This window comes from Pogona vitticeps, chromosome 4, assembly GCF_051106095.1.
Source record: "Pogona vitticeps strain Pit_001003342236 chromosome 4, PviZW2.1, whole genome shotgun sequence".
In the NCBI taxonomy this organism is placed as follows: Eukaryota; Metazoa; Chordata; class Lepidosauria; order Squamata; family Agamidae; genus Pogona; species Pogona vitticeps.
Window position 1 is genome coordinate 219,607,874 of NC_135786.1, and position 12,788 is coordinate 219,620,661.

Consider the following 12,788-nt stretch of genomic DNA (forward strand, 5'->3'; position numbering starts at 1 on the left):
GATCTACAAACACCCTCTCCGCATTAAAGAATGAGAGAAAGAAACCAACATTTCCCTCGGAGTTCCACAGTTAGCAAATCTTTTCAGTGTTGGGGAAGCAGTATTAATGCGAAAGGGCATTTAAGACCACGGGAAACAACTGCTGGGACCTTATTCTCCAGCTTTCTTGCTTGCGTGGACTGCAATCCTGGCTGTGTATCACATATCAGGTATACGTGCAACTAGCCTCTGTGCAGTCAGGAGAGAGAACAGGTGTCCTCAGTTTCACCTGAAGTTGCTACAATCAATGCTTTCCCACAAAATATTCACATTGAAAAAGAACTCTATAGCACCAAGGAGACACGGCTCTGTTTCTCTTTTTCTAGGATGTATGTGACAAGAGTGAGAGGAAACTCCAACAAAATGTTGCAGTATTAGTTGGCACTTGGTAAAGTTACTCTGCCAGAATGCATCTCCTGGAATGCCCCAGGCAGCTAGTGGCTGAAGTTCAGGTTGCTTTGCCAAGCTATGAGATGCTCCTGTTCCACTTACCAGCTAGCCAGTCAAACCTGGCCCTTTGAGAATAATCTATTCCGTCCTCCTCTCTTCAATTTTATCTCATCCCCAACACTCTGAATTTCATGGCCACTAAACATGTTCTGTCTTCAACAGGATACTTCTAGGTGATGGAAGACCCCCATTCAGTCCTCTGCAGATTGGGTTTTTTCTTTTCTTTTACAAATTTTGAGCTTTTTGCAATCATGTTGCTATCTTCTCATTCTTAGTATTATGACTCATTCATAGCTTTTTATTAATGGTAGTGATTGCATAGCATCATTAATGGACAGGATATTTTACCAAGTGGCCTAAGCAATGAAGTGAGGTCACTTCTCAAGGAGTTTACAATCTTATGAAAAGAACATCACAACCCTTAGTGAGTTAACTACCCTGCCATTTTCCCATCTGATTAAGTAGGCTCCCTGAGGACAGAGGAAAGAATGCAGAGACTGTGGATTCTTGATAATAAGGTGCTAAATGGCAAAAACACGTCTTGTGGTATCTTAAAGTTAACAAGTTTTATTTGGCAGAATCTTTTGTAAACTGTAGCCCTGGGATGCAAAGAATATTTGATAAATCTTTCATTCTTCCAAATTTAGGCTGTCTCAACTCAACATGATACCTCAAAGAGGAGTGTTTAAGCCCCATGAGTAGAAAAGAGAGCTTTCTTCCCCCCCCCCCCCCATCAAGATGTGTGCAATTTGCACAAATTGTCTTTGGGCAAGACTTTTTCTCCTTTCCCTTAGAGAAGCTCCCGATCCTGAAAAGTCTTAGCAGCAAAGAAGGTGCCATCATCAGTATTTTGCACAATTTGCATTATTTGTGTGTTTCCTCCCCCCAGCCAGCTGCCCCACTTGTAAGCCTTGAGTCATCCTCTGTCTCCAGCTTCCAGTCTGGGCAGGAGCTTAGGTTTCGCTTTCCCACTTTCTCTGGCAGTCAACCACTCAGACAAGGAGGCAGTACAGGACTTCTCCCTGTGCAGCCAGTGAGCAGTCGGCTGCTGGAGGAGGCAGAGAAAAGAAGTCCAAGTTCCAGAGTGGAAGTTGGCTACCAAGGATACCCCAGGCAGCACACCAAGGCTTGCGAGTGGAGCAGCCAACCAAGGGGGAGGAAGGAGGAAATGCAGGGCATTGTGTACTAATTGGGATGCAGTGCTACAAAGAGCTTTGTGCCTATCTCCTATATATATAATAGGAGCCACAAATGATAGTGATTGTATAGCATCATTAATGGACAGGATGTTTTAGAAAATGGCCTAAGCAAAGTGGCCCAGCCTTTGCTTTGGTGATTAAAGAGCACATATGAAGGCTCTCCAAGCACTATGCCAAACAAGGCTGGCATTCTTGAAAGAGTGTACTAGTTCCCTAATGTAGAGGTATTAAATTAGCTAGAAGTACATGGGCCTTCTCTTGTCCGCCATAATACAAAGGGAGGAGCAATGACAGCACTTAGTTAATTGGAAGTATTGTGCACATGGCAGAGTATTATCAAATTTGCAAAGAACAACACCTAAAACATTGAAAAGGGTCACACTTTCAGGGATGAAAAACCAGAAAAGAAAGACTTTCTCTCTTGCTCTCTCTTGGTTTGAAATTGCAGCCCTAAATTAAAACATGAAGAGGCTTCATAATAATAGCCTTTTAAAATGTTTTTGGACGAAAAAGATTCCCAAATGACTGAACACTGGAGGGTTTTTAGTGAAGCTAGATAGAACTGCTTCAGTATTCCTGAAAGGGCCTTAATGAATGGTGGTAAAAACAGGAAAACAGATGAGGTCAAACACTTCATATAACTCCTTTACTATGCATAAGTTATATTCTTATGTGAAAAGGGAAGAGAAGAAATGACTCATCTTAAGGCCCATGTGAACAATTAATACATTGTGGCTCTGATCCAAAGCAAACGGAGGCCATCGAGCTTTTTAAAATTAGATCTTTCTTCTTTTGACAAAATACCTGCTTTGACTTTTAACCCACCAAGCCAAATGCAGGTTTCTGGCTGGATTATGACAGCCTCCCATAACAGGTACACTATAGACATATTTGACTAAAGTCCCCATAATCTCTAACTTTCATGGCTGCTAGCTTGTCTTCTAGGGTTAAAGGAGTGACAGTTGAGAATATCAGAAAACAGCTGAGCTACGTGTACAATGATCTGACTTCAAATGCTTGACAACAGGGAGGCTGGTGAATCCATTCCGGATTTTACTCCAAAGTTTAAAGGTTCAAGCTACTGAATTAATTTTCAGCATCCCAGATCACTCTTTTAAAAGTTTGGAGTAAAACCCATAGCAGATATACTGCATTCCCAACTTTCCCCCAAATCTGAGTCCTTTATGCTCTTGAGTCCAAGGCAAGAAATTGATCAGGACTAGAGATGGGAATATTTGTTTTCATAAACAAATACAATTATCTCCATCCCAGCTGGACCTAATGAGGGTCTGGCCCCTGGGACTGGGCTGACCACTCATGTGTCCTGGGGCCAGCAACAGAGTGGCTGGTGAATCTTCAGAGTGCTTGTCCAAATTGTAATTTTTCCAAACTCTGATTCTGTGATGTTTCCTGCAGACGACGCGGAATGCCCAGCAATAGAACATGAGTAGATCATAAGTAGTGAAGATCTTAGAAAACACATTAAAATATCAGGAAATGCAGAGCTCCCTTTATTTTTATTTTCCTACTCAAAGCAATAATAGAGGAACCTTAAAGATTCCATGCCCTTTCTGCATGCATGGAAACTCCAGCATGTGGACAGAAATTACACATTTCTCTTTCTAGTGGAATATTCTGTGGCATATGCAGTGCAGTGCAAGCTCAGAAGTAAATCCCAGTATACTCAATGGGACTTATTCTGATACAGTATATGTGTTTGTAAGCTGCCTTGGGTGTGGCTTTCTTTTAGTGGAATGGCAGGGTATTATATAAATAAATGAATAAACAAACAAACAAACAGGAATGCAGCTTAATGCCGCCAACAGCCAGTGCAGTATATTGATTAGGACCTCAGAAATTAAGAATTAAATGACTATTTTGATTTGGATCCCTGTAAAGCTTATTGAGTAAAGTCAACATCACTTACCTATCTCACAGGGCTGTTGCGTGGCTTAAAAGGAAAGCGGTCCACATATATTGACCTGGGAACCCAATGTCCGGGGTTGAAAAATTCCACATACTTTGCTGGAAATACTTATTTCCTTCCTTCCTGTTGCTGCCCCATTTGGGGTAGTGCCCGAGGGTATGAAGAAGAAAGCTTGGTTGAACATTTCAGGTCAACTGTGGACATACTTCTCTCTTGCCCAGGCTGTAATGAAAACCCCTCTCTCTATGAGAGGCCAGACCAATCCAGAGGCTTGATCTGTCTCCCAATCACAAATCTGCATGCCTCTATCTTTGAAAAGGAGGCAGAGTGTCAAGGCTTGGCATTGGGGGCCAGCCCTCAGCCCAGCAGGAAGCCTAAGGCCAAAGGCGAAGTCCTGGGTCTGCTGCTCCTTCTACACTGCCTCTTAAACTTTTCCGCAGGAGTGAGCACCAGCAGGAGTAAGGACAAGAAGCAGCAGCAAATTCTGTTTTCTTTACAGTTTTCCTCTGGATCATTATATCTGTGAAGATTCTCAGTCACCCAGGTGAGGTTATCTGGAAGCTGAGGCAACTGGACTTCTTTCTTATCAGGTTGAAATGTTTCACTGCTCATTCAGGTAGCGGACGAAGAAGCTACTTTACATCAGTGTTCAAATCTGAACTGTGCCCAGAAGAAACATCAAGCAAAACACAGTGCTGAGAAATATTAATTTGGGGAATTATAACTCTGAGAATATCTTCAGATGGCATTCCTGGCAAAAGAAGAACATAAAAGAGAGGGGAATGCTGGTGGCATTTTGACAACATGTGACATGAGCCACCCTCTGAATATTTTGCTGCCTGAGGCCAAATGGCCACCTTTTCCATCCCTAGTCAAGTTATACAGTACCAAAGACCAGCCAAGCCATTTTTTCACCCAAGGCAGAAAAATCCCATTAAAAACCCTCTGTGGCAATAAAAAATGCATTGATAATCAAATACATATGTGAAACAGTTTGCAGGCCTTTCATCGTACTGCAGATCAGTTGCTTGAGGCAACTTCCTTGAGACAGCTTGAGTTGCTGAAGCATCCTCAGAATATATAGTTTGTAGCAGCCCAGCAGCCTTGAACATGGCTTCACTTGAGATTTACAACTCAAATCCTTGGGCAAGCTAACTTTAAAATAGGTCCCCTCCCCTTTGAGAATCAAGGTGGGGGAGGAACAGTTCCAACCATCACCTTCCAATGATTACCATTAACTTCGGTTACCTTCAACTGCAGTAAGCGCTCTGGGGAGAAAATAGCTGTTAGCCTGACTTCAAGAGACGATAGATTGGTGTTTGCTCGACTCTTTTCTTTGTTTTGGTATCATGTCATCGTTTCACCGCAAAATTCCATTTGAGTGGCTAGATGATAAAATGAAGCACTCTCAATTTAGTGCAGGGGGAACATTGAGTTCAAGCGTGTAACTGCATCATATTACAACCTGTATTCTCAGGACTGTTCTTCAGTATTTTCTTAGTTCATATTAGAAACACCACAGTACGATGAATAAATATATCAGAGGATTTTTACCTATAATACGCAACATCGAAAGCATTTGGGGCAGCTAACATAAGGTAAAGGTAAAGGTTCCCCTTGACAATTTTTGTCCAGTCGTGTTCGACTCTAGGGTGCGGTGCTCATCCCTGTTTCCAAGCCATAGAACCAGCGTTTGTCCGAAGACAATCTTCCGTGGTCACATGGCCAGTGTGACTTAGACACAGAACACTGTTACCTTCCCACCAAGGTGGTCCCTATTAATCTACTTGCATTTGCATGCTTTCGAACCGCTAGGTTGGTGGGAGCTGGGACAAGCAACGGGCACTCACTCCATCGCGTGGATTTGATCTTACGACTGCTTGGTCTTCTGACCCTGCAGCACAGGCTTCTGCGGTTTAGCCCGCAGCGCCACCACGTCCCTCACTAGCTAACATAAAGTATTCCACCATACACATTGGGGGGGGGGAGGCACAATGTTCTTCACTGCACTCACATAGGATTGTGTTGGTCCAAAACCCTTAATTTTTAAGGTTCATCTTGGTTTTGCCAACTCCAGTTTGTAATCAGTTAACTGCTGGATACTCAATGGTTTAGGAATCTGGCATCAGAGCCAGATGTTGGCAGTTCCCCAGTGTGCCTCCTTGATAGGGACTGGACAGGATGATCCATACGGTCCCTTCCACCTCTGCAATTCTAAGGTTGTTATTGTTGTTGTTGATTTTTATGCAAACCAGTTCTCCATGTGAGTAAGGAATAGGCATTCCTTGGGGTTCTATCTATGTTAGAGGTGGGTAGTTCTTTCTTTCCATATTCTTCAGCAGAGGATGCACTATAATTAAAAAGTTGCTTAAACGTCATATGATTGTGTAGCATCACATGACTGGTCAAATCTTTTTGACTGTGAGCCTGTTATACGTAAAGAAGCTTTGATTAGCTTAGGCAGTTACAACCATAGTTTCAAACTGTTATGTTTTTTGGACTGCAAGTCCCAGAACTTTCCAAACAGCATGGCTATTTTCAAACTCAGTTGAGTGTGGAGGTGTCATTCTTGTACAGGTAATTTTTCTTTGTTGCTTAATAGCCCAGTCTCACAATTTTGACAACTGTTATGATTGTTCAGCCAAACTATCTCTCCCTAGGAGTTGTTGCCGCTGTTGTTATGTGCCACCAAGTCACCTCCGACTTATGGCAACACTATGAATGAGTGACCTCCAAAATGTCATATCAATAACAGCTCTGCTCAGCTCTTGCAAACTCCTTTAATGGCTTCCTTTAAGGAGTTGGTTGGTATGCTTCTTTTCCTGCTGCCTTCAGCTTCTCTTAACATTATTGTCTTTTCCATTGAGTCATGTCTTCTAACAAATTCGATCATTTTTGTTTCTAAAGTGAGTTCAGGAACCCCATATGAGTATCTCCCCATATAAGCCTGCCAAATTTTGTAATCTTCAGGACAGTACTTTATTTCAGTCCTGCCATGCTCACAGTGGTACTAGGTGAGAATTCATGAGAGAGTCTTCTCAGTGGCTGTTCCCAGGCTATGAATCTAGACTGGCTCCTTTCCCAGTTGTCTTTGTAAAAACAAGCAAAGACATTTTTATTTAGCTAGGCATTTGGCCACTGGTCACCTGATAAGCAAGTACCTTTTAATGTGGTGTGTTCTATTTTTTGTTATTTTTTAGTTTTTAGATAATCGTTGTTAAAACTGAGTTGAATTGATGTTTAATATAATAAACTCTCAATACAGTTTTATCACTGTAATCTATTGCATTTTTAAACTCATTCTGTTTTTAAACATATGTTTTATGCCAATTTGGATACTACAAGGAAGCAATGCATGATATAAATTAAGTACATGAACTATTAAGCTCATTCAGATATCAAAAAAACCAGATTATGAAGCAGTGTGGGAAATGTATGAATAAGTAGGGGGAGACCCATTCAATCATTCCAGTCTACAATTTAATTTATATTCAGTTTCTCCTAGATTCAATTGGAAAATGGGCTGAAATGCTGGTTAGTTTGAATAACTGTAGGGTTAGAAGTAGAACATATATAAAAGTTTAAAAATTATTAGTATGCTATAGGTAAGAAAATTATTGGAAGTGTAACTGTATTTATAGGTAATTATTACTTTTTTCTTTTTTGTTATGTGACTAGAGGACAGTAACTTCTTCTTCTTCTTCTTCTCCTTAATAATAATAATAATAATAATAATAATAATAATAATAATAATAATAATAATAATAATAATAATAATAATAATAATAATAATAATAATAATAGAAAAAGAAAAAAGTTACTCCTAGATTCAGAGGAAAATAGATAGCTTTAGTCCAAAGCTTGGAAAAATTACTTTCAAGGACATGAATTCTCCAAATTCTCCAATTTCTATTTTATATGCCACAATTACAACTAGGAACTATAATCTTTAAAAGTAGTTTTTCACGTTTTCCTTTCACAGGACTGTGTGCCTTTAGTCAGATTAAGCATTATGCTAGAGAAGCATACATAAATCCATGTGTCCATGGTTTGTCTAAGAATGTGGATGAAACAGTGTTCATCCTTTTTAACGTTTCACAGGCTCTTGTCTACACTCCACTCTATATTGTGATTTGCTCAGGCTTTTTCATAACTGCATACCAGAGTTTCCTCTACCAGTTTTGAAACTGAAAACATAATATCTTTCAAAAGAGAAAACAGAAATAATGAGGGCTGAAGAAAACATGCTAGAGACACCAGCTTTGCTTGTCTTTCCTTAACTGGAGTTTTTTGGTGATGACAAAACTGTAAATCCTATTATCCCCAGCCAATGGCCGGGGATAGTGGAGATTGTGATTGATAATGTCTAGAGAGTCACAAGTTTCTCACACTTATCCAGACTGGGAAGAGGTTGCCTTCAAACTCTCTTGCTTCCCCCTCCCACTCTGTCACTTACAGGCCATGCCTTTTCTTTTGCTCTAGGTTACCAAAATGCTGGCTGTAGTTGTGATCCTGTTTGCACTTTTGTGGATGCCCTACAGGACCCTCGTGGTTATCAACTCTTTCCTGTCCCACCCCTTCCAAGAAAACTGGTTCCTGCTCTTCTGCAGGATCTGCATTTACCTAAATAGTGCCATTAACCCTGTGATTTACAACCTCATGTCCCAAAAATTCAGAGCAGCCTTCAAAAAACTCTGCAAATGCCAGCAAAAACAGTTGGAGAAGCCTACCAGCTACAGTGTGGTCCTCAACTACAGTGTCATCAAGGAATCCGATCATTTCAACACAGAGTTGGAGGAAATCACCGTCGTCGATGCTTTCATGTCATCTGCAAAAGCTTCCTTTGATGATACCTGTGTGTCTTCTGAGGTAAAGAGCTGGGACAAATGTTTACATTTGCTTAAAGTATGGTTAAGAAGAGATGGACCTGTACCAAACTGATCAGTCCAACCAAGAATACGTAGTATTCTGCCCTTTTAGGACACTTTCAAAAGGAGCATTTGTTGCTCTCTTCCTCCCCTACCACCATTTTGCCAGTTTGTGCTGAAGGAACCCTCAGTCTACTTGGATTTGCAGTTAAACATTTTGAGGAGAAGTTTAGATGCAGATCAAGATAGATTATGTAGACCTCCAGACCCAACTGGCAAAAAGAGGATGAGGACAAATGTTGCATGTGGACATGTCCTGAAAACATGTTCTTGAATGCTTGTCTGCAAACATCTTTTCTCTTTAAGCAAGAAGCTTCTCTTTAAGACATTTGTTTAAATTCCTTTTGAAAAATTAAAGAAATCTACTTCTTTGCCAGATCTTCTCAGCTGGAGCTGTTCTGTTCTGGTTGGTTTTTGTTTACTGCTAATTGGAAGTGTTCCATTGCAGTTCTCACCACGGATATAGTCTATAAAAAACAGAAGAGCTAAACTCCAACCCCAGTACAAACTGACACTGGAAGTGAACTGTGCTTTCAGCAAGTTTGAAAGGGGCTTGAAAACAGTGGTAGAAAATCACGGTAACAAGAAGATGAGGACAATGAGTTGAAGCCCCCTGCAAACAGCTAGCTGAGGGCTGTGTAATTAGAGATAACCTGTTATGAGAGAGAGAGAGAGAGGTGATTCAGGCAGACTTTACTGTCTGAAAAAAAATCAGATTTGCAAATGAAGAATGGGTTAATGGCTTATAAAAAATTGCATACCAGGGGTCCCCAACCTTGGGCCTCCAAATGTTCTTGGACTTCAACTCCCAGAAATCCTGGCCAGCAGAGGTGGTAGTAAAGGTTTCTGGGAGTTGTAGTCCAAGAACATGTGGAGGCGTAAGGTTGTGGACCACTGCAGTTTATACTACACTATCCTGCTTGAGGAAAACTGACTTCTGCACCAATACATTGATTTCCAGGTTGGAACTATTGTCTATTACAGTGGTGCCTCGCTTAACGAGTGCCTCGTTTAGCGATGAATTCACATAGCGATGTGTTTTTTTAGAAAATAATATGCACCATATAACGATGTTTCCTATGGGCGATTTTCGCTTAGCGAAGTTTGGGACCATGCTTCGCATAACGAATGCGATTTTAGGTCCCCTGCTTCACTTAATGATGTTTCTTTTTTCAATTTAAAAAGTGTCTTAGAAGGGTCAAAAACGGTTCTAAATGCTTGGATTCGTTAGAGGACCCCCTAAGTCGTGTGCAAACCTGATTTGGCTTTGATCTGACTTTTCGTTAATTTATGGTGAATTTTTTTTTTCGGCCCATAGGAACCAATGGACCTGTCAAAATCTGACAGCTCCATGCTTTCCTATGGGGGAGAAAACAATTCACCATAAATTAACGAAAGTTCAGATCAAAGCCAAATCAGGTTTGCACACGACTTAGGGGGTCCTCTAACGAATCCAAGCATTTAGAACAGTTGCTGAGTCTTCGTTAATTTTTTGTGATTTATTTCTTCCCCCATAGGAACCAATGGAGCTGTCAGATTTTGACAGCTGTCAAAAGTTGGGGAAAAAAAATTCACCATAAATTAACAAAAAGTCAGATCAAAGCCAAATTAACTTTTGCATCCGTTTTAGAGGGTGCAGAAGCTAATCCAAGCATTTAAAACCATTTTGACCCTTTTATGACACACTTAAATTTGCAAAAATTGACTTCGCAAAGCCATTGAAATGCATTGAGTCAGCTTCAATGCATTCCAATGGAGGAAACATTGTATCGTTTAACGATGTTTCCTATGGGTTTTTTTCGCTTAAGGACAGCAATCCGTGCCTATTGGAACGGATTAACCGGTTTCCAATGCATTCCTATGGGAAATAGTGTTTCACATAACGATGTTTCACATAACGTGTTTTTTTTTTTGAACCAATTAAAATCATTATGCGAGGCACCACTGTATTTTCCTAGGGTCTTTTAAAGAAATGGTACATAATAATTCACTGTCTCACTGTCTAGTGAGTGAGTGAATGATGATGATAATAACAGCCATCTTCTCAAGCAGCATCAAAAGCAGCACTTTAGTACTGGAATATGTCAATTCAGTATTCATGTTTTTAAAACAATAAATATCAGTATACAGTATAAGCAGATTGTATATAAGCTTTTCTCTCCTTTTGTTTTCGTCTTTTGCTGTACGTGCACATCTCTGACACCTTTCAAATTCTCATTTCAGGTGATATAAAAACAAAGGAATCTACATCTCGCACTCTGTTTTGCTTCTCCAGCTTCATTTTTCTCATGGAATTACTCAGCTCCCTACCACTCTGGTTATTTTCTAGTAACATTTGATAACGCTCAGTGTTTCCAAGGCTGACTCTTATTCACATCAAATGGAAGCTAATTCACATCAAATGGAAGCTACTTCGTATCAGTAGTTTATACTTGCTTTATGGGGAAAAAAGAAGGAAAAAAATATATATGTCATCTTATGGATCCTATCATTAATTTCAAATCTATGTACTATAGAAACAATGTGTTGTTCATTTCTAAGGGATGGTATTAGACAGGGTGCTTTTAGGAGTGTAGCCCCAGGCCAAAAACAAATTTGATAGTCCCAACATGGCCAACTGGCTGAAACATCTGTTGAACAATCAACACCTGCGTAAAATTCCATTGATTCAATGGGTATTCTTTGGTTGGGATGGGGAACTGGGATTGAGACCCTAATGGTAATACTTCAGGTGGTATTGCACATTACAGGAAACAGATAAGGAGATAAATAAGTTATTTTTCTGCCCCAATTTTATGCTTGGATATCCAGTATCACCTTTTGAAGACTTCCAGGTGCAGTGTAGTGGACAGAGTGATGGACTAGGAATTAGGGGACCCTGAGTTAGAATAAACAGTCTTTTATTTCTTGAGAGATCTCTGCTCTTAACAATGTGTCAGTTGTACTGTCTAGTTTAGCCCTTAGCTACTTCCTCCATTGATGGAGGAAGTGTAAGTTTCTACTGGAAGGAAATACATTGTAGGTCACACAGTCGGAGACCTTTGGGTAGAGTGGGCGGCATGTAAGTTAAATAAATAATAAATAATAATAATTCTTCAACATGAAGGATGGTGTATTGGGAAAAGCCATGTCCCAGCAGGTGATGCTCCATCAGAGGAAACTGGCTCCATCAGATCTTGTCACAACGAAATAGGTAAGTTATCCTATAGTCATTTACCTAAACATTGGCAAATGTACCCAACTTTGCCCAATTAGAAAAAGGTACTCCAGCATGATATCAGTTGTCTTTCCCCAAGACTATATTCTTTTTTCTACCCCACTGATCTTTCATCTCCTTCCATTCTAGTATTTATTTAGCTGAGTACTCAGGGCGGTGCTTACATTGAAATGGAGCACCCTATTTAGAAGTTTGAGGGTAGCTATTTCACAGTTAGATCTTGCCATTGATCACAGTTAAAGAACAGTACTTTCATCCCATACTGCTTATACATTTTGTTTGCATCACAGTGCATCATCAAAGCCATTTTTTTAAAAAAAAAATATATATATAATTGGCTGGACTCCTATTGGTGTTGACATAACTTGCTGCAGCTAATTGTGTTAGACGATGTGTCAGGCATATTTCAGTTGCACAAGGCAGCGGATGACTAGGCAGATAACTAAGATGTGTCCTGGCATGTTGTGAATTAGTCACAATGAGCTGCAGTCAGATATGCAAACTATGGCCATTGATAACAATATACATTGTACGAGAAAGAGAACAAGATTTGACAGAAGCCATGTGGATAACAAATGAACTACTTACTTTGTAGCCAGAGGTAAAGGTCTCACAGATGCAGTTAATATATCACATTTAGTGGAAGAATTTGCTAACCATCTATGATCAAGCACTACTAAAACCTAATTACCCACAGGTTTCTTGTGGGCGCTGGAGAAACAATGTCAAGATCTAACCAATCCAGGTATTTGAGCTGGGAAATCAATAGCCTCCATGCACATTTATATGTTTCATTGTCTTACCAGTCTGGAGATCATTCAAGACAAATACACCAAGCAGGGATGTGAACAGGTCCTTGAACTGATCTGTACCCAAATAATAGCACATAGATTGGTGCATGACTTGCCATGTGTTTCGTTGAAGATACTCCAGCCTGATCCTTCTCTGGATCTGGATCTGTTATTTGTGCATTCCTCCAGGGGGGAAAAAGATTCCTTTGAATGGGAAATGCAAAGGCCAGAGCAAAT

General features: G+C 40.2%; 1 protein-coding gene across 1 annotated transcript in view; it reads left to right on the plus strand.

Moving 5' to 3' along the window:
- Window positions 1-11,642, plus strand: part of TRHR (thyrotropin releasing hormone receptor) — a 30,266-nt gene extending 18,624 nt beyond the window's left edge. The window contains exons 3-4 of the mRNA XM_020783388.3: window positions 8,098-8,484; window positions 10,767-11,642. Of these exons, the coding sequence (XP_020639047.3) occupies window positions 8,098-8,484; window positions 10,767-10,775 (396 nt within the window). The 3' untranslated portion in view covers window positions 10,776-11,642. The remainder of the gene's footprint in view (window positions 1-8,097; window positions 8,485-10,766) is intronic.
- The last annotated feature ends 1,146 nt before the right edge of the window (window positions 11,643-12,788 follow it).